The sequence below is a fragment of the Silurus aristotelis genome (genome assembly GCF_946808225.1).
Source record: "Silurus aristotelis genome assembly, chromosome: 25".
NCBI lineage: Eukaryota > Metazoa > Chordata > Actinopteri > Siluriformes > Siluridae > Silurus > Silurus aristotelis.
The window spans coordinates 14,470,331-14,492,720 of record NC_139598.1 but is presented as its reverse complement, the minus strand read 5'-3'; the positions used below and the strand labels follow the sequence as shown (position 1 = coordinate 14,492,720).

The window sequence follows — 22,390 nt, the reverse complement described above, 5'->3', positions numbered from 1 at the left end:
GAATGTTAAAGAAAAGCAAAAGACGAAAAAATGCTGACAAAAATGTTTAATATATCAGGAAAATATAACAAATATACATGTCGGATTGTAATAATTGTAGTAAAATATAATTTAATACTATGCATGAATTAACTGTAATGTTCAGATAAACTATGAAAACTCCTCCACTTCCTTTGCCATTTCCTGTAAAGAAAGAAAAAAAGAATTCACACGATAAAAATTCACACCATTAATAATTCCCCAAACAGTTTTTATGAAAGAAATATCTTACTTGCTAATGCGCACAAGTGACAGCATTAGCAAGTAAGATATTTCTTTCATAAAAACTGTTTGGGGAATTATTAATGGTTGGCTGACATTTCAGAAACAATCTGACCAACAAAATCTTTACACAATCTAGAGAAATCATTTACAAAGAAATCAGGCTGGATAGTGTTGCCATGCCAACACACACACACACCAGTATTCATAGAGTAGGAGTTTTTGTTATATTATATTGATTACACAGTGATATGTCACACTGCGGTTATACTAAATATAAACAAAGCCTGCACTTTTGCTGGATTTATGAAGCCTATTAAGTACACCGATCAGGCATGATTATGAACATTATAACCAGTGAAGTGAAGAACACTGATTATCTCTTTATCATGGCACCTGTTAGTGGGTGTGATATTTATTTATTTTGTCCTCAAAGTTGACGTGTTAGAAGCAGGAAAAATGGGCGAGCGTAAGGATTTGAGCGAGTTTGAAAAGGCCCAAATTGTGACGCGTCTAGACGTCTGGGTCAGAGCATATCCAAAACTGCAGCTCTTGTGGACTGTTCCCAGTCTGCAGTGGTCTGAATCTATTAAAAGTTGTTCAAAGAAGGAACAGTGGTGAACCCAGTGACAGGGTCGTGGGCAGATGGGGAGTGAAGGCTGGTCCGTGTGGTCCGATCCAACAGACGAGCTCCTGTATTTCACATTGCTAAAGAAGTTAATGATGTTAATGCTCGACGGGTCACAACTGTTTTTGCAGCAAAAGGGGGACCAACACATGATTAGGCAGGGGGTCATAATGTGATGCCTGATCGGTGTCTATGAATAGTGTAATGGTACATGGAGAAAAAAAGTAATTATTCTAGAGAAGAGTCAGAATCAGTCAGTTTTGCTGTACAACATGCTGTACCTGTACAAGTGCGGTCTTGTCGTGATTTTTCCTGTGTCTGTATATGCTCTGGCACAAACGAGCATAAAGCTTCTCCAGACGGTCCACCTCGTAACCCTCGGTTTTGACTACCACCTCCAGCAAAAGACCCTGAAAGCAAAAATCTGTCATTTTTAATTTCTTTTCTTTCTTTGCGCCATGTCGACTTCTATGGTTATGTTTGTGGTGAAAGCTTGGTTTTGTTATTCGATTAGATAGAAATTTTTAAATAAGATGTTTAAGATTACTTTTCTCTAAAAAGTTTAATATTAGGTTTGGGTTTATTTGCTTAAAAACCTTTTCAAAGTGTCAACAGAGTAAAACAAGTTTCTCCAAGTGCTATAAGTATTACAGTCCATCAAAACACGCTTAATGGACATCGGGACGCGGTCATTTTCAAACGTTCAATGAAGTAATGAGATTTAATATCGCTATCAAACGCATGCTATTTCATTACAACAGTCCATTGTGCTCTCTATATAGGAATATCTTGCAGGTAAATATTTCTGGATAATTACTTGGAATAAATGAGAATCAAGTTTCTTTTTTTTTTAATAACTGGGTTGGATCATATTGAGGATCAGTTGTTACATTCTGTCTTTTGTAATACAGAGGAAGTACAATAATCGTGCAATTATTCTGTGAAAACAGAAAGCGCTACTGAAGACGAGTTTGCAATTATTTTAATACAAAACGGTGAAAAGTTGGATGAGGATGGAATGGGCCGGTTTAAGCAAATACAATAATCTAATGTGATCTTGTCCTGTTTTATTTTAATTCAATAACTAATTCAGACTCTGTGTCCAGTAAATAAAAACGTATTTTGTTTTGAATGCTGTACAAGGTGTAAATAGTTGATTATGCAGTGAATCTGAAATGACCTTAAGGCAGCATTAGTATTAGCATTATTCTTTATACAATGAACTCACTGTATATTATGCTGGAAATGCTTCAAACGATTAATAAACCCCTCCAGCAATTTTATCTGCCCTTCAAATAAAAAGGTTCACCTTTAGCCTTTTGTGATCCACAATGATTGGTTGGCTCCTCTGCTCCAGGATCTTCATGGCAGTGTTCACGTCAAGCACCTTCTGCTGCTGAGCTTGCAATTTTAAACCTCTGGTCATACGTCTTATGCCTTTCTCGAAAACAAGACAAAAAACAAACAAACAAGCAGTTTAGGAAACAGTACAGAGAGCACCAACCACAAACATTTTTCTGATGTGGCTGTTAAGATGCATGATTTTTTAAATTTAACCCTTTGTGAAGGAGTCTCCAGGGTCAATCTGAGATTGATCAAAGCTATAAAATGCAGGTATGCAGCAATTTGTTTTTTTTCAATAACATGAGAAGCTGCATTTTTGTTGAGATTTTGAGAGAAGTTAATGATACAATGGCTGTTCAAAAAAAAAAAAAAAAAGCCTGTGCTATACAGGAATAAAACACGAGGCTGGAAACATTTACTCCACTTCATCACATCATTCTGTCACATCATTGATTCGGTTCCTATAGTTACAAGCTCGCAAAATAGGACGTCTCACCTTTCCCTGGATCTTCCTCTGCACTAGGCTCCACCCTCTTATCACTTGAGTGTTCCATTGGTTGTATCTCACCATTGTTCCCACTCTCTCCATTACGATTTCCAGGAGATGCCTTTCCATTCTGAATCCCATCCAGAGATGAAACGGTGCAATCTCCCGCACTGCTGACGTGTCCGTTGTGTCTGTGTGTGGATTCCAGGGTTTCGTTCTTGCCCTCTTTCGATGTAGAACCATTCTCCTTGTTCTCCACATCCATCTGTTCAGGCCCATCCACGTCCCGCTCTGCCGTTTGTCCCTCTTCATCATCCTCTTCATCGTCATCTTCTTCATCTGACTTGTCCTTTGTGTGTGCTTGTATGGACTTCTTCCGGCACACAAGCCCATTGCTCCAAAGCCTCTTGCGTCTCCTTTTCTTCTGTGAAGCTATAAAGCAGCAAAAATATTTAATCTTCACCATGTTTTGCAGAATTCTTTTTACAGAAATTATAAATGGATTAATAGGGAATGTGAGATCCTGCAAAACATGACACACTGGGCTAAAAGCACATTACCTGGATGTTTTGGTTTAGCCACTGGTGTTGTAACAAGGGCCACATCTTTGGAAGGACCGTTTTCTGTGGGTTTTGGTTCTGCTGATGCCGGGACTTTTGGTAAAACATGGTAATATGATGGTGTAAACCTTGATGATGTACATCCTGAAAATAAAATTGTGTTAAGTGACAACTTGGTATAAAATCATTTAATTTTAAAGTAAAAAAAAGTCCCAAAATTTCAAATCCAACTTAAAAGGGAACCAAATGCATTCTTGAAGTCAAGCCGTTCTGATTCAACTGTCTTTGAGCTAGCACAAGCTTTGACAACCAGACTGAAAGACACAAGGAGCCTAGTGGACTACTTGTAAGCTCACTGTGCAGACCTGTATGAGCAGCACAGCGACAAACCATAACAACAGCTAACTCTTAATGCTAAAACTCAGACACTGGAAGACTGAGTCTGCAGTTCGCAAACAGCACTGCAGGATAAAAATAAAACACAAAACATCCATGGATGAAAATATGCAAACTTTCTGTTCTTCATAATATTAAGTACAGCAGGGTTCCTACACATTTTTCATTTAAAAAAATCTATACTTTTCCAGACTCTTAATTTTTCAAACCATATTGAACACTAAAAATTATTATTTAAAATTCCAACTAACATGCGTTACGTTATAATCTCTGATGTAGGTCAAAGTCAGAATCTCTATTTTTTCCATTTGTTTAGTTGCATGATTAAGGGTGCTGTACTGTCATGGCAACTGCTGCCTCACAACGTAACAACCGATCACTGCAGCGCAGATCAAGTCCAGAACCGATCCGGCAGTGCTGAGAGTCTGCTCCTAACTCCACAAAAAAAAACACACCTTTTGGCCATGTCCACACAAACATATTTTTCTCAAAATTCGTTCCCTGTTTTGGCCTTTTGTCAACGCTGAGATGGTGAATTCTGTCACTGAAAACATAGCTTTTCAAAAACGCCCTCCGAAGTGGATAAATTTGAAGAATTGATGTTCAATTAAATCAAATCAAAGAAATGATCTGTAACTGTAAAAGAGGAAAAAAAAAAAAAAAAAAAAAACCTCGTTTCAGGCGGGACTCCTTAATCTCAACACAGATCTTTTCAAAGTTTTCATCCAACTCGTCCTTGATGATCGCATGGACGGTGTCTTTGAGTGTGCAGGCACGATGTCTGATAATTCGATCTGAAAAGAAAAACAAACCAAGACTTTGTTAACACTCAATAATCTATTTCTTATTAAACTGTCTTTAGTCTTTGCAACTCAAGTTTATTTTCTGCCATATTTTCATTTAATTTCTACTTCACCTGACGGATCGGTGTCTGGATTGTACTCCAAAGCATTTTTCCAGACCAGGTCCACATCATGAAGGTAGTCTTTTACAGTGGCGTATTTGTGCAGGTCAATTTTGGTGAGGACTGTGGACAGGTCCATGGGCTGCTTAATGACTGTAGTATAATCGGGAACCTGGAGATTCCAACGAGAATATAAATGGAGAAAAAAGGAAACAAGCTTTGTAGACTTGAACATTATCATCATAATACATCGAACTAAAATCCTATTAAGTGTCTCCTAAAATGCTGACCTCTTCTGTATCTACTGGCTTCGTGAAGGCTTTAAAGCGCTTGTCCTGAACAAGTCTGTTGGTGACATCACGCAGGAAGAGGCGAAGTTCCCTGAGTGTGTCCTCTTCCTGATCCTCTAATTTCTGCTGCTCTTGTTTAGACAGTTGGCGAGGGGTAGATGGAGGGGCCAATGGGAGAACTTCTAGGGCCTGGAGAACTGAGAACAACAGATAATTTTCAATTAATGTGGAACTTCACTTATGTCAGACTTTCAGACTCGTGACAAAAATTATCATTCAATTGGCTGTCGGTGAACACGTCAAACTAGTGATTAAAGACTAAGGATTTTAGCCCAGGATTGTAGGATTTTCAAAATTTGTCTCAGATGACCAAATCACAGTGTGCATCTGGCTTTAGAGAGCACGCTCAATCAGAATAATCAAAACCTCATTTGAGAAAAGAGCTTTTATAAGCATGTTTGTACCTCCACTATGGGTCCAAAGACATATAGAATCTTTTTCATAAAGCCTTGAAGCTATTCTGATGACTTGACCTGTTTCAGCACCAAGTTAGTTAGGTGCTAAGGCAGGTCAAGTCATCAGAATAGCTTCAAGGCTTTATGAAAAAGATATACATTAAGTTAGTCACAGACAGTTATTTTTTTTTGTTTGTTTTTTAACTGGGGGGTATAGAACAGTCCCTGATTAGACATGAGCCATTATTCAGAGAAAAAAAAAATGTAAGTACTTTAGTTTATAAAATTATATGTTTATACATTATTTTGTTGAACTTGAAAACACATACCTGCTTCTCTTTTGGACGGAGGAGCTTTGGCAACTTGGTTCAGAATGAGATCCTCAAAGAATCTGTGCCTCTCCTCTTTAGAGGGGAGGGGGACATTGAACACCTCCCCGTACTCAATGCGAAACAGATCCTGGACCTACAGTATCAAAAAACAAACAAAAAAAGAAAATACAGTGAGAAGATATTTTATAGTATATTCAGAATTGTATCTACATTTACATCTACATTAACGTGCCAGTGTTACAGACCAGACACCCCAAGCACAACAAAAGCTCCAGGTACTGAAAAATCATACATACATACATACATACCTCTGTGTACAGGCTGTGATATGACAGGCTGCAGGTGGCGAGGAGGAGGATGGGCGAGAAAGATGGGATGTCTTGCAGAAGGCTGAGAAAGGTGGCCCTGAGTGCAGAGCTCACAGTGTCCCACCAGCGCTGGATGTGCGGTATGTACACGATGCTGGGAGCCGTTCTCTTTGCCTCACAGAACAGCTGTATTAGGACGAAACACAATAATGAAAATCAGAAACCACTCAAAATTTCCTTCCAAGTCATACTCGACATGCTTTCTAATGGCAACATCTGTTCAGCACCAGGTGGCTTTTGGGAAACTTGGTCAAAAGCAGACATTAATCGTGATCAGATGGCATAAATAGCCTCACATTAAATATTTCATACATGATACAAATCACAAGGAAAGCATTACTGCTGCATAGCACTAAAGCTCCATGTTAGGATAAGGAACCAGTTTTTATTTCCCTAACAAACTGTTAATAGATAAACTTATCCAAGGCAAATAAACAGAGAGTCAGATAGATAAATAGACAAACACACAGTTACACAAGCACTATGCAATATTACATCATATCAGATTATTGCTGTGAGAGATAAATTAAAATAACTAATTCAGAAGGATAGCTTTAGTGAACAGCTGAGTATGAATAAGGTGTACCTGGGCACATGCCTCCTCTGGGGTGGTAGTGCCAACCCCAAAAAGCACTGCCATGTCCAGAGTGTAGACAGTAAACTTCTCCAGAGTATGTAGCATTGCAGGGGCCAGGTGTGTGCTCTGCCCTGAGCCTGGACTCCCACAGAGCAGCAGCCGGGGCCTAAACGTGGTTGGCTCCATAACAGCACTCCTGCATTATACATATTTTTTTTACAAGCATTAATTCTACTAACTAATCTAACAATACACACACCAAAAAAAAAAATTACATGCAAATTAACCAAGATTATTTACATTCACTGACCAGGCATAACATTATGAACACCTGCCTATTAACCTTTAACAACATTTAATATAAACCCTTAACCTTTTTCCTGCTTCTAACATGTCAACTTTGAGGACAAAATCATCACTTGCTGCCTAATAAATCCCACCCACTAACAGCAGCCATGATTAAGAGATAATCAGTTATTCACTTCACCCCTCAATGTTTTAATTAGGGCTACTCGATAATAAACTATAACGAAATTCGTTGTCAAACGGATGCCGTAATCAATAAGTTGGCCTGCTGAAGTTATGTTACAAAATGGCTGACAGTACAGGGTCAACCGGCAGCAGGAAAAAGTGTGCATCCCAAATCATCAAAAGCATGCGAGCATTTTATATTAAAAAGAACAATGTAACCTGCAAGTTATGCAAAGCGGAGCTTGTGTGGTAGAGAAGAAAAAGAAAACACACTGGTGTCAGGGATGAAGGCGAAACATCAGCACAGTAAGTAAAAACTGTACAATCCCCATCATGTAAAAAATGGTACAGTTTAATGAAGTGCTATTGTGTAAACTGTTTGTTTGGTAATTTCGAGACAATCGCACTGAATCTGTTCTGCGAACAAACACAAAAAAACGGCAAATAACTTCAGCAATAAACGATAATGAACCATTGATGAACACTGACTTGGTTAAATGGAGAAAGGAGCCAGTTGGGCCTGTATTTGTCTGAGCAGGTTTGCTAATGCACATAGAGAAGTCCTCATCATCACTGTGCAGCAAGTCGTCGAAAACACCAGCCGCACCATCTACAGCACAAAGCACAAAGGAATTGTTTGCGATTTTGTGACATGTCCTTACCATTACAATGCAAAAATTAAACCAAAACCTAAAACAATATGAACAAACACTGATAAGCTGACATTATGATATATATATATTTTTTTTTATCTTTCATATAGCTGTGCATAAAAAAATAAAGCAGTGGTGGCAGTCATCAGTTATTTAACATACTGTTGTCCTTCTTCTTGATGCCTTGCTCCACATGAGGGAAAACCTTTTGCAGGGCTTGCATGGCATCTCGGAGTGTGTTAGCAAGCAGAGGCTGAACGACGTATGTCAGGGCTTTGGCTGGGTACACCACAGCCCTCTGGGAGGCAGGAACTATCTTCCCCATGGCGGACAGGAAATCACGGCCTTCTATGCTGATAGATGAGACGTCCAAAAATAGTTTCTGTGAGGAGGAGTAGATCTGGGGGTAGCGGCGGCGCAGGGCACAGAGGGCTGCTTCCGCACACACTGCTTTAATGTCTGCACCACAGTAACCTGTGATGGAGAAAGAAAAAAAAAAAAAAAAAAACATTGCAGGAAATTTTTACAATTAATTTACTAATAATTTGATTATGGTTTGACTGTGTTCTTGTTTAGAATGAGTTTTAATTTTTAATTTTTTTTTTTTTAAAGCAGCAAGCTCTGAGCATGTTTAATACTATGTTATTCTAGACTTAAAATAAACGTGTGTGTGTGTGGAGGGGGGGTAATAGTGAAATCTTCTATAAAGTTTTCTTATAACTAATTATTACTATTATTCTACTTATAATATAATCATTATTATATTAGTAATTAAGTCATTAATTGATTAAGACTATAAAAATAATACAAATTATGACAATGGATTACTGCTTTAGTTAAAGAGAAATCCATTTCTATTTCTAATCAACTTTTCCCCATATCAATAGGGAAGAGATTTCCTAATTTAACCACCATTTGACTGCTTTTGAAACACTGGCAGTTACAACAAAATAGCTTTAGTGTTTTTCACTGAAATGCTATATAATTCACAAACATCAGAATCAGAATAAAAGGGGTTTTTCCCAGACCCAGTGGTGTGTTATGGAAAGCAGCACGTGCAGCATTTGGGATCTGGCACGTGCTGTACAGATGCCTTGTAATGTAAGGAAAAACTGAAGAAGACTTACCAACACATTTGTTAGCTAGTTCTTCAAGAAACGCATCAGATGGCTGCGGATCCCACTGACGCATGTGGATCTTTAAAATATCTTTACGGGCCTAAAAACAGGCAAAATGTACTTTAAGCTTTAAGGGGGAGATAACTGTAGTACTGAAGTTACTAAAGGTCATAATTACAAAGTGTTTTTAGTTAATTCGCCAGAAAATGTGAGCTCACATGGGAGCTATGGGAACTTTATGTAACATTTTTTCTTGTATAATAATATAAAGATCTTTTTTAATCTTTCTTGTCAGAGAATAGTACTAAATATGCCCTGACATCATTTTAATGTTTGCTTTTTTTTGGACACACCTCTCGGTCAGGAAGGCTGAACAGAAACTCCCTGTCGAAGCGGCCGGGCCGCCTGAGCGCAGGATCGATAGAGTCCAGTCGATTAGTTGCTCCAATTACGACCACCTCACCACGACCGTCCAGTCCGTCCATTAAAGCCAGCAGAGTGGACACGATAGAGCTGTTGCCAAAAGGGTTGCACTAATTAACATGTATACATTCCCTAGAGTGCTTTAAAATTAGGTGATGAAAATTTATTTAGTGAGACAATCTTTATATATGCTAGTGCAACACACAACAAAAATGCTGAACATACCTGTGGATCTGGTCTTGCCGACTAGACCGAACTGGTGCAATTCCATCGATTTCATCAAAAAATATAATAGATGGACGCATCTGATATGCCTGAGGTGCCAAAACAATAACTGGTGTTAATAATTTAGACTGGTAGATACAATTTTATTTATTTTTTATTCATTAAAAAGTATTCATTTCAAACAATAAAAAGGCAGCAGATGTCAGAATACGGATATAAGGGCTGTAACGGAACACAAAATTCACGGTTTTGGTCCGTACCTCGGTTTTTAAGTCACGGTCGGTTCGGTTTACAGTTCGGAAATGCAAAACATAAAATTGCTTGTTCTTTTTTTTATTATTATTAACGCAGTTTATTTTTAACATTTGAGATCATTTGAGTTTAAATTTTTCAAACAACTTTAGATAAAATGCCTGCTTGGTTAAATAAATAAAATTATATTTAATACAAATAAAATAGAATGAATCAAATTGATGCACTTTACTTATTATATTGATTAAATTTGATGTGCAGATTTGTCTGGATTTTCTCTTTTTAAGAGAAATTCTTGAAGCTGGATATAAAACGCTATAGAATCCATATCGCTAGCTAAACAAACTTGCGGATCGCCACTTAATACGTTCCTGAGGGAGCCCTGTACCGAAAAGTGGGAGTCCAAAATACGTGTACCGTTACACCTCTAATGGATAGAAATAATATAGTGCAAGTATGTTTATTAAAAAATAAATAATAATAATTAAAAAAAAACCCTGACAAATACAATAAAAACAACAGCCAAAGAAAAATCTGGAACTAAAACCAATGTGGTCAACATAGTGATAATCAACTAGTCATGTACCTGGTCAAACAGAAGCCGGAGCTGTCTTTCTGATTCTCCCACCCATTTGCTGAGGCAGTCGGCTCCTTTCCTCATAAAGAAGGCCACTTTCTTCTCCCCCTTACTACACTCATTGGCCAGCGCTCTTGCCACCAGGGTCTTCCCAGTCCCAGGAGGACCATAGAACAGACAGCCTCTTAATAAACAAATTATATTTATAAAGATTATTTACCAATCAAACATTTAGGAAATGAGAAACACTATTTTGAATTTTGAAAAAGGTGTGATGTACAGAATGGTCCATTTCATGCCATGTTTACTAGCTGGATAGTAATGTGCTAAAATTATAATAAAAAATTTTTTACACCCCATTATAAATTAGTAGGCATAAGAAAAATGCCTTAAACTTGAATTCCATGTTCACACAAGCTCCACTTGCACCAATAGTCAGATTAATGATCCTTATGTCCCGTGAAAGTGTTTTAATGATCTGTCTTGACACAATAGATTACCGCATATTTAATTTTTTATAATGTAAAATGGATTACCTTGGAGGCTGAATCTTAAACCGCTCAAAGACCTCAGGGTAGAGCAAAGGAAAGACCACCATCTCTTTTAGAGCAGAGATGTGTCTGCCCAAACCTCCAATGCTGTCAAAGTGCACCTAGACCCAGGGAAAAGCAACAATTAGCCAAAAAGATCAGGATTGTTTTAAATGACAATATACATTACCAAATACACAAAAAAAAAAACAAACAAAAAAAAAACACAAACCGTTTGGTCAATCTGCATTGGATCAACATCTGCAAGGCTTGCTCCGATCTTAATTCTGTCCTTGTGAATTCCCAAGAGATCCTCTTTTCTGAGGTTCATTGGAAGGCATCTACAAGACAAAATCACATCTTTAAACTCTTCACTATATACCATTTATATATTCAAAGACAATTTTTCATTACAAACACCCCAGAGAGAACCAAATTATTGATTGATTATCCAATTGAGGGAAGATTTTCCCTCAATTATTCAATGCATAAATGAAAGTTAAAGATAATTACAATCTCTCTCTCTGTGGGCAAAATAAATTTTTGTTCTTTAGTACTGGTAATGAAATTTTTCTTCTGGTTGTGTGACTACCCAATAAGAAAATGTTATGCAATAAAAGTCATGCTATAATAGAAAGTAATTTTAGAGGATTGTTAAGAAAAACATGCTGCAAATTTAGGTATTCAATCACCTATGTTGATTCCTACCTTGTTGATTCCTTTCTTATAACATGTTGTAGTATATTTCCTACTGCATCCCAACACGATCATCTCTTAAAGCGTTCAAAAATAAATTTGGTTTTCATTACTGAGCGATTTTTATTTATTTTACCTGTTTGTAGACCTGTTCCGACTTTTACTCCTCCGCCTCTCAAATTTCTCATCATCTGATGAAGATGAGGAGGTTGAGTCACTGCTGTGGATGGCATGTCTCCGCCTGGAGTAAAAAAACAAAACAAAACAATGCCATTCAAGATTTGATGACGAAACAAATACTAAATATCAGTGATGAGTGAAGTTTCACAACCAAAAAATAATGACCCAAGACCACCAAATGTGACAAATACACACACTCAGATCTGCTCAATCCATCTCATAAATCAAAGTGCTTGGACAGAACTGGCTGCATTATTGGTTTTCACAATGATGATGTGCCTTATGAAGCTTTATCTTACCCATCAGGTCCAACTCCCCCAAAACTGCAGTCAAAGGAGCAGACAAAAACAGGCTTAGGAGGAAAAAGTGGAACTGAATAAATCATACTAAGGTGCATTATTAGGAGTGGCCGGTTCTGACCCATAGCCCATGGCGTCATACAAGCGTTAGATCATGCCTAAGCTAGAAAACATGAACGGAGAAAAAAGTAAATAAATAATATAACAATGGTGACCTGTTACTTCTGCGTCTACTGTATGGACTGCATGGCCCTGTAGAGCTGAACGCATATCTCCGCCTGGTTGGGGTCGAGTGCCGGCGGAAAAATATACTCTGCTTCCGTGGCTCTGTATATTAAAAAAAAAAAAAAAAAAAGGAGAGACAGTGAGCTCCAAATAACTCAGTTAGTTCAGGTTCTTCCTGGATGTGGTGAAATGGCATTGGGAAGATTTCTCCCAACACCTTAACCTAAGGATCATGAGTATAAGTATACATGGGCATTTCTTTACTGCCAGATCATATAATGGCTTCCTACAGGAGAACAATGCTTTAAAATATATAAAATCACTTCCATAAACATGCATTTTTCTAAAACCAACCAAGCAACCACATTGTGCTGAAGTGGTAGATCAGTTGTTATGGCTCTGGGTTTATGATCGGAAGGTCAGGGGTTCAAGGCCCCAGAATACAAATAAAAATAATAATAATAATAATTGTATGATGCACATGAGAACAATTGACAAATCTGCAGTGCATAAGATCCTGTCACCATGACAATAAACATCAGAATTTCAAAAGAACATTCCATGCAACAAAGAGCTGGATTTATCGTGCAGTGTCTTATAATACTGACCCTCTAGTGGAGCTTGGTAACGTACAACAGCTTTTCTCTGTCTGAATTCATAGCGTTTCTGATTGTCTTCTTCCTCTTCATCATCATCATCATCTTCATCATCATCTTCATCCTCCTCCTCCTCCTCCTCATCACCTTCATCATTGTCCTCTTCTTCTCCTGTGCCTTCTACATCTGCATTTTCATCCTCATGATCAGTGTATTCTACAAGTGTTTACAGCACATGGATAATTTGTTAAAGATTTGATAAGCTTTACTATAAAAAAAAGTTTTAACTAAAACTGGTTCAAAAGTAAAACTCAATCGTCTTCTGGCACAAAACAGGTTAATCCCTAATAATAATAAATTATTATTACCAACATGGCCGTTTTCTTGCTCATCTGCACTCTCAGTGGACCTTGTGGTTCTCTTTCTCTTGGAGCCAGAGTATATTCGAAGTTCCTACATGACAGGGAGAATACAAAATCCAGTCAGGAGCCGTGCCTGGACAGAATGAAGTAACAAAGTATCTAAGAATGCTCACCTCCGTTTTAGTGTCTCTGCTACCCAGCCTTCGGCGCATTTTCTGCATGTCATCCATTTTCTGGAGAACAGCTTCTGCAGTGCTGAAGGGATAGATATCTTTAACAACAAATATTCAACAAGCCATAATCTTTAACCAAAGTGTATGTTTTTTTTTTTTTACTAAGCGCTACTTTTGATTTTAATTCCCTCAAAAGCATATTCTAATGTGATATTTTTCCTTTATTACCACAGCAATTGTATGTACTAATTAATTTTACGTCCATTTATATAAATAAGTATAAAGTGGGCAAAAATGAATAAATTAAATAAAATAAATGTATTAAAAAAACCTGTCCTATGCTGACCTATATTTAAGCGGATAGTTCTCAGTTCAAATTCCTGTCTCATTTGTTACTATAGTATAGTTATCATTTTGGAACAAGTACAATAAGTATAAGGCCAGTCAAAGCAGCTGTTTAAAAAAAATAATTAAATTACCAACACTTTCTTGACCAATCAGATCAGAGAATTCCACAACACTGTGGTATAAAGCTATTATTGTAGGAAGCTACTTCTTAGAGAACTTGACAGTATTTCTTTGTTTATTTGATAAAAACAACATACTTAGTAATGAGCCGGTCATAGAGAACGGATTGATCCCTGGCGTTAAACTTGTATCTTGTGATTCTGGAGCTGCGTCTAACAGTGGAGTCCACTTTTCTCTCTCGTAACCGCGCATGGAGATTTTTTGTGGCTGGTGACCCGTCAACCGCATCGACTGCAAACAGAAAAAAAAATGATAAGCATGTTATTTTCAGACACTGTATTTAGCTCACGCATTGCTCAAAACAATCTCAAAATAAGAACTTTTTAGACAAACATTAGAAATGAGAACGGAGCGTTCGTGTTAAAAATATGGTCAATAATCCTTCATATGCATGTAATCAGAAGAAATCGAGCTGCGCACCCACCGTTATTCTCGTCACCGGACTTCTCATGCTTTTGCAATCTTGGGGATTTCCTATTAGAAACACATTAACATATGAAGCATAATTTCAAAAGCATTCATTATATAATTCTGTAAGAAATGACATTCTCAGATTTGGAGAAATACTATACCTTAAGTGCCTCATGCTTTTCTCATCTTTTTGAGTAGTGTTGTTCGGCTTGTTATTCGCATCAGCAAAAGAAACAGCATGTTTGTCTGTTTTGGCTCGGGTCCTCATGCCGCTTTTTTCTTGATCACACAAATAGCCCTAAAAATGTACATACATCAATGTATAACAAATATAATGTGCATTTTTACTTCTTCTATGTCAGAGTTCCTCCAGTTAACAAACAAAAGAGAACGTACTCGCTCGTTAGATGTCCTTACTTTAACATGGGTGTCATTTCGAAGTGTCTCGCCCTTGGAAATGTAAAAACCTATTGTCTTGTGTGTGTGTGTGTGTGTGTGTGTGATTAAAAATTATTTTGTGATGGAGTTTATTTATTCAGTTTACATCTTAGGAAAGAAAGGACGTCGTAACTAAATGTGTGGTGTGTTGAAGGTTTTAATTTAGCCTCTTCTAGATCAATTTATATTTTTAATTACATTTGTCAAAAAGAAATGTGTGCTGCATTAACTGTGTGTGTGAATACAATCAGTGCTGTTAAAATGAATTTGCGTTAACACACATCAATTGAGAACGCCCTAATAAACACTATAATGTCAAAGGTTTGTGGACACCTGGTCTTAAATATGGTATGTGCTTTTTGAGAATCATATCCTACATTTAAGGGGGGAGTGGTGGCTCCAGCGGTTAAGGCGCTGGGTTGCCGATCGGAAGGTCTGGGGTTCGAGCCCCGGTATCGCCAGGCTGCCACTCTTGGGCCCTTGAGCAAGGCCCTTAACCCTCTATGCTCTGGGGGTCCCTTACGAGGGAAATATCAAGGTCCGTGACGTCGGAGTGACGTGGGGCCGCCTTCCCGTGGGCTCACCACCTGCAGGAGGGACCGTAAGGGACGGTGCTTTGAGGATTGGGCAGTAGTCGAAGGCAGGGGCCTGCTTAGACTGCTGCCCCCGCGACCCGAATTACGGATAAGCGGGAGAAAATGAATGAATGAATGAATATCCTACATTTAGTCCCAATTTGCTTTTATAATTCTGTTCACTCTCCTGAGATGATGTTCCACTAGATTTTAGTGTGTGCTTGTGGACATTCGGTTCATCAGCCACAAGGGCGTTAGTAAATTCAGGTACTGATGTAGGTGAGGTCAGGGGACCTGAGGTGCAGTTAGTGTTCCAGTTCATCCCAAAGGTGTTCAGTAGGGATGAGATCAAAGCTCTATAGCAGGCCACTCAAGATCTTCCTCTCCAAACCATATAAAACAGATCTTCATGGAGCTCGTTTTCTGCATGGGGGCATTGCCATGCTGGAACAGGTTTGGGTTTCCAAGTTGGAGTGAACGCAAAATTTGGATACAGCGTCCAAAGATGTCCGTTCCAGCTTTGTTGGTAACAGTTGGAGAAAAACCACATATGGCAGGAAAGGTTAGGTGTCCCAATACTTTTGTCCATATAGTGTTATTTGTATTATTTGAATTTGAATTCAGACTTCTTGTGTTTTCCTCTATCGAGAACCGCGATATCTAGTATCGAAGTAATACTCTTTGCTATCGTACCAGCTATAGAGAGAAACAGTTACTCATACACATGCGCATGTTTACGTTTAATTCACTGTTAGATCATTAATTCCACCGGCAATTTGCTGTTTATTTCAATTTAAATCGCTTGAAATCCTGAAATAATAACTGGTTTTCTGGAAAAGAAAGACTAATAACCTGATCAACAATTGCTGTAATTCCGTACACAAACACTGACTAGCAAGAAGTTGACAAATGAACTCACAGGCTAATTCATTAGCCGCTACCGCCTCACTAGTGGGCTAAGTTAGCTAGCGACTGGTTACATTTCTGAGTGTCGAAAAAATAAAAGTATAAAGTTAAAAAAAAGCCCCTTAAGTCCGAGTGAAGAACTCACGTTACTGGGGCTGTTCTCGGTGCTGCTGTAGCTGTCATCCAGGCCCTCCTGCGGGCGCGCGGACTTTTTCTGGCCGCGCCGCAGCGACAGAAACTCGGAGCTCAAGTCCATTTCAGAATCCTGCTTCGCCGCCTCCGGACCTGAACTACTCCTGCGTAGCATCATCATCTTATCGTGTCAACTCGTTCACACACAAACAGCGAGAACCATACCAATATTCGCGACTCAGAAAATGTCTGTAAATAACAACCCGCGTTCCTTCTTGATTTCTGGCGCCATAAACGTCACACAGCGCCTGATAGCAACCTGAACGTGATATGTGCTCTCGCGAGAAAATCTAGATTTGATTAAAAGCTCATGGCGAACTCCTTTATGCACCATATCATCTTATGATAACACGTTCAGATTGTAAAAGACACCCGAATACTCGTCTAAAATCAGTTCAAATATTTGTTCACGCAGATTTTGTACGCGTTATGAAGCACCAAAATGATTTTGTAAAGATCGCGTAGGGATCTTAATCAAAAGTAGTGCCGGTTGTATTTTTGGCGCGCCACAATTCGAGCCGCGCTGAGTTTTCCGATTGGCTAACGTAGGCCACGCCCACCGACAGGAACTTACTATACATCTCTTTGAAATAAATCACAGACATGCTTAGATGTATTGTGGTAGTTTATTTTTCCATTAAGTAAGAAAAGAAAAAAATAACAATACAGACCATAAAACTACTATGTATTTCCAATGGGATTCTCAAACATCCTTTTCAGAAGAAATGAACAGCAAACAAATCTGGTTGAATTTACGCAATAGCAGCTAAATAATCTTTGACTTCAGCAGGAGTCAGTCGCCTGAAGCCGCTCTCGTTGCAGATTCCCACCTCGATGTTGTCCTCGGTCATCTGGCCTTCAAAGCTTTCCTGTAACACAGTGACATTTTGCAGACCATGTGAACGCTCGTTATATTTTAAATGATGCAAATGCATATCAGAAATATCTGAAAGTACTGATGCAACTATTTATTCTGCCATCTAATCAACAAGAAGATCGAAAGAAGTGCGACTTTACCTTGAGGGTTAAAATAGCTGTATGAATTGCATCTTCCAGTTCCAGATCCTCATTGTATCTAAAAACAACACGACTGTTTGTTTAGGAAATGATGCTTTGCACAAAGTTCAATAGCAAATGTGCTGTAAAGTTTTTAATACCTTTTTTCGAGGAAAGTTTTTCCATTCACGTAGTTCTTTCCTATTGCTGTTGCTTTCCATGCGAAGTATGCACCCTTTAAATAATAAACATTCTTGTTTTATTAAAAGGCATTTTTACACACATTTTGCAATATGACATACCTGCTAAGCACTATCATTTAATACGATAAAAGTATTTTGTGTGTTTTAAGGATGGATTTTCATTTGAAGCCAGAAATTTCCCAATTGCACTGCAGCTTCATCGTATAAAAATTAAAGTGGGTTCTTTAATTTTTATACGATGAAGCTGCAGTGCAATTGGGAAATTTCTGGCTTGACAAAATATTACAGTGTCAGTGTCTTGACAAAATATTACATAGACAGATATGCGTATATCAAGTGCAGAGTTCAGTTCTTTAGACGTAGTTCAATGAATCACATAGTAAACCCATCTAGAAATACTGAAATTTCGTACATACCGAAGGATCAGACTGGAAGAGGTATGGGCGATCTTCATCCCAGCCAGCAATTAAGAGCGACACACCAAATGGGCGAACACCACTATGTACCAAAAAATATAGAAATGTGTGTAAAAAGAATTGGCAAAATATATTAACACAAACACTCTACTGTAAAAATTAGATTTACTCAACAGTGGCCATTAAAAAATGTTGTGCAACTTAATTTTTAAAAAATGGGCAAAATAATTATATAAAATATACTCAATACACTAGATATATACATTATTTATTTTATATATATATATATATATATATATATATATATATATATATATATATATATATATATATATATATATATATATAAGACTTAGTCCAATTCAGCAACCTATTGTAAATATTAAGAAAATGGATTTAAACCAACCCCGATTGTGTGTACTCTTGCATAACTGAAGCAACCCTCTGGACAAGCTGGCCTGTGGGAATAGGCTCTTGGTAGACCAGGAAGTACTGCTGAGCTAGCTTTCGTGCTCTCCTCAGCAAAACCCTGCAAAACATACAATACTCCAGTATTTACTGTGTACATAAAGCATGTCTCAATCAATTACTGTCTACTCTGATCCTATTCAGTATACTATGAAAAAACCCAATAGCTCATATACTCCAAACAACAGATAATTGGCTCCCAGGTGACACAGTAGGAAAAAGTTCGGTCCTAATGTCTGGAGACCGCGAGGTTGAATCCCAATGATACCACAGCTTATCCATGGCCGCCGAGAGTCACGAGAGCAAAATTAGATGTGGGTAAGAGGGATGGCATACTGTGAATTAATTAATCACAGTGATTCTAGCCATGTGTGTCTGGCTGCTCTGTGATGATGTATTTGGGTCATTTCACGTGTCTCAGAGAAAACACACACTAGCTTTCTGTAGCTGTAGGATGACAGAGGTGGGATATGGTCGATGAGAACACACGGCTATAAATAAAAATAAAACAACCACACCCTCATCTGGCTCTCTCCTTTCTATTGAAGTTAATATGACCATGGCATCAAACACTTAGGGGCTGTTATGAAGCTCTGGCACTGGAAATTCTTTACTTCAAAATGCATAATTGCTTTATGCTGTGCATAAACCTTCCAGAATATTGTAATATAATATAATATAATATATTAATATTGTAAAAGTAAGCTGTCATTCTGTGCTGTAGAGTTCTTACCTGTAGTCTGGGCCCATTCCACTGTACACCATGCCAATGTGTTTGGTTATAGGCTCTACTTTGTGGACGCTCTGTTCATCATACAGTATTGACTTCTGCTTCTTCTCTGTGGCCAAAACCACACCGTTTGCAGCTGTGGATAAAGTTGGATTTACAAATGTCCATCAATATGCACATATTATGCACATAATATGCATTACATATATACATATATACATATACAGTACAGACCAAACCACCTTGTGTGTCCAAACTTTTTGTCTGTACTGTATATATATTATATATACAGTACAGACCAAAAGTTTATATATATTATATATACTGTACAGACCAAAAGTTTATATATATTATATATACTGTACAGACCAAAAGTTTGGACACACCTTCTCATTCAAAGAGTTTTCTTTATTTTCATGACTATGAAAATTGTAGAGTCACACTGAAGGCATCAAAACTATGAATTAACACATGTGGAATTATATACATAACAAAAAAGTGTGAAACAACTGAAAATATGTCATATTGTAGGTTCTTCAAAGTAGGCATCAAGACAAATGCCAAGAGTGTGCAAAGCAGTAATCTAAGCAAAAGGTGGCTACTTTGAAGAACCTACAATATGACATATTTTCAGTTGTTTCACACTTTTTTGTTATGTATATAATTCCACATGTGTTAATTCATAGTTTTTATGCCTTCAGTGTGAATCTACAATTTTCATAGTCATGAAAATAAAGAAAACTCTTTGAATGAGAAGGTGTGTCCAAACTTTTGGTCTGTACTGTGTGTGTGTGTGTGTGTGTGTGTGTGTGTGTGTGTATTTTTCTTCTTTCTTTCTTTCTAAAGATGTGTCCTTAAATCTATTTCGTCTGGCCTTTAAGGCTAAAAAACTGTTTTTACCCACAAGTCATTAGGCTTGTGAACAACACCCATGGACCCTCAATTTACCTCTGCAGAGTTTTGTCTTTCTACAATGTTACATTGCAAACTACACACTTTATACATGCACACACCTGTTTCTTGCATCATAACTTTGTTAATTTGCAATTTATTTTGTGTTTATTTCCCTTTTTGTCCTCAATTTATATATTATAGGCTGCTTGGAGGATTTATAGATAAGAATTTAATTGTACAATGTAACAGTCTGTTAAATCTAATGTTACTCCCTCCTTTATTCTTTCTTTTTCCCTATTTTTCCACCTTTTCCCCTTGCTTTGTCTTTTCTACTAGTTTCTTATTTTTTTCATCTCTCAACATGTTTTTTTACTCCCTTCATTCTATATTTCTGTTGTTACTTTACGTTCCCCCCCTTTTAACTTCTCTTTCCTTCTTACTGGTCTCTTTTTTTTCTTTTTTTTTTATCTCTTAGCCTTATTCTGCATCATTCTGGTCATTTTCCAGTCTCATCTTCCTTTATTAAATGTATTTATTTTTATTTTATCTTTGCTCATGGATTGAAACTCATTTATTCCGTTTTCCTATTACTGCCTTTCCATCTCACTTCTTTCCACAATTCTCTTTCTGATTTTCTCCTTCAGTACTTTTAGTTTTTAAACTCTTTCTTTTTGTTCTTATTTATCTTGCTTTATTCTTGCGTTCTCATTCTGTAGCACCCTGCTTAACCTTTTTTGTTTTCTCTATGCAGTGAAATAGCATAGGGAGGATGAATGCATTCAGGATTGCAACTCATTTAACTATTTATTTCACTAAAAGCTATATCTTTTTATAGGTTCCTTATTGATCCCACTTCATCTCCTGCCTTTTGTTATTTCCTTCTACCAGCTCCTGTAGAAAAATACTGTGATAAACACTGATCAGGCATAACTTTATGGGTACGGATCTAAGATTACATCCTTTGCTTCTAAAACAGTTCTGATCCGTTGAGCAGTAACTTCTACAGTAGGTCTTCTGTTGGACCAGCCTTCGCTCCCCACGTGCATAAATGAGCCTCGGCCGCCCATGACCCTGTCGCCGTTTAACCACTGGTTCTTCTTTGGAGCACTTGTGATAGATTCTGTCCACCGCAGACCGGGAACATCCCACAAGCGCTGCAGTTTTGGAGATGCTCTGACCCAGTCGTCTAGACGTCACAATTTGGCCCTTACCTAAATCCTTACACATAAATATATCCCACCCACTAACAGGTGCCATGATGAAGAGATAATCAGTGTTATTCACTTCACAGGTCATACTGGTATAATGTCATGTGAATGCAATCATTGAGAGATGATTATACCTTTAATCCCCACTGACGGAGCTCCTGCTGCAACAGCTGACAAAGCATATTCAATCTGAACCAGCTTCCCTGAAGGGCTAAAACACATTAATTATAATTCAATTAAAACAGACAACCAACATTCAAATATAATCCATCCATTAGTTTTCCTAAACCGAAACCGAAACCAATTTACCGCCCACAAAGCCTAAACCATTTCTACAGAATTTAATGGATTAATATATTATTTATTTTTTACTTTCACATTATATTTTAAAGCATTTCAACTATTTAAGCAAACTACCATTTTCAAAATCTATTTCTGCTCTGCTTTAACTAGGAAAACAGAGCCGCTGTACATGGCTGTATCCCAAATACATCCATATTGAACTCCGAGTGGACTCGTCATAACGGTAAAGCCTGTTCTATGCAGTGCACCACTATAGGGAGAGTGAATGCGTTTGGGATTCTACAGTACCCAATGAACAGTGACTCTGCATCACTTTCTAATTTGCTATTATAGTTGTTTCTTTATTATTTTGAGATATTCACGGCCTACTACATATTTAAATGATTATCTAAGCTTCAATAAAAACCCGAAACAAGCACTTTAACAAAAATAAACCCCGAAAATTGTATTCATTTACCTGAATGTAGTTAGGGAAAAACTGTACCCCCTTTCCGCCATTGCTGCTGTTTCACTCTAAAGGAAGTGACGCTATAGGTTTGATTGGAAAGATTAACCTGCTTATGGGTAATGAAGTCTAAATGGTTAAAACTGCAAAGGATTAGTAGCAAAATCGATATTTTTGTTCATATTCATATTTTTTTTTCTTAACTTTAGAGATTATTAAATTCTGTTTACTGCTGATCTGCGTTGTCAAAATGGGAAACACGCTATTCACGCAGTATTAATGTACAATTTAGAAC

At 37.6% G+C, this 22,390-nt stretch overlaps 2 protein-coding genes across 3 annotated transcripts; both read right to left on the bottom strand.

Moving 5' to 3' along the window:
* Positions 1-31: 31 nt before the first annotated feature.
* On the bottom strand, positions 32-16,871 carry atad2 (ATPase family AAA domain containing 2). 2 transcript variants are annotated; one of them, XM_083529847.1, is made up of 29 exons: positions 16,386-16,834; positions 14,483-14,619; positions 14,335-14,384; positions 13,988-14,141; positions 13,383-13,464; positions 13,216-13,300; positions 12,860-13,063; positions 12,242-12,353; positions 12,027-12,050; positions 11,684-11,788; positions 11,084-11,192; positions 10,858-10,973; positions 10,331-10,505; positions 9,493-9,581; positions 9,198-9,357; positions 8,854-8,944; positions 7,889-8,200; positions 7,563-7,683; positions 6,612-6,798; positions 5,966-6,151; positions 5,655-5,790; positions 4,871-5,067; positions 4,593-4,752; positions 4,348-4,470; positions 3,281-3,424; positions 2,730-3,152; positions 2,199-2,326; positions 1,171-1,299; positions 32-183 (listed from the first exon to the last, which is right to left on the bottom strand). In XM_083529847.1, exons 1-29 carry the CDS (start codon positions 16,551-16,553, stop codon positions 151-153), a joined length of 4,140 nt encoding a protein of 1,379 aa, XP_083385973.1. In that variant the 5' UTR covers positions 16,554-16,834; the 3' UTR covers positions 32-150. The 2 variants fall into 2 exon arrangements, with proteins under 2 accessions (XP_083385973.1, XP_083385974.1); XM_083529848.1 differs by lacking the exon at positions 12,027-12,050 and having other exon boundaries at positions 16,386-16,871.
* Positions 16,872-17,044: 173 nt separating this feature from the next.
* On the bottom strand, positions 17,045-22,241 carry psma2a (proteasome 20S subunit alpha 2a). Its single transcript, XM_083530056.1, has 8 exons — positions 22,108-22,241; positions 21,482-21,558; positions 19,249-19,381; positions 18,454-18,576; positions 18,048-18,129; positions 17,590-17,663; positions 17,450-17,507; positions 17,045-17,301 (listed from the first exon to the last, which is right to left on the bottom strand). Exons 1-8 carry the CDS (start codon positions 22,146-22,148, stop codon positions 17,185-17,187), a joined length of 705 nt encoding a protein of 234 aa, XP_083386182.1. The 5' UTR covers positions 22,149-22,241; the 3' UTR covers positions 17,045-17,184.
* Between the last annotated feature and the right edge of the window lie 149 nt (positions 22,242-22,390).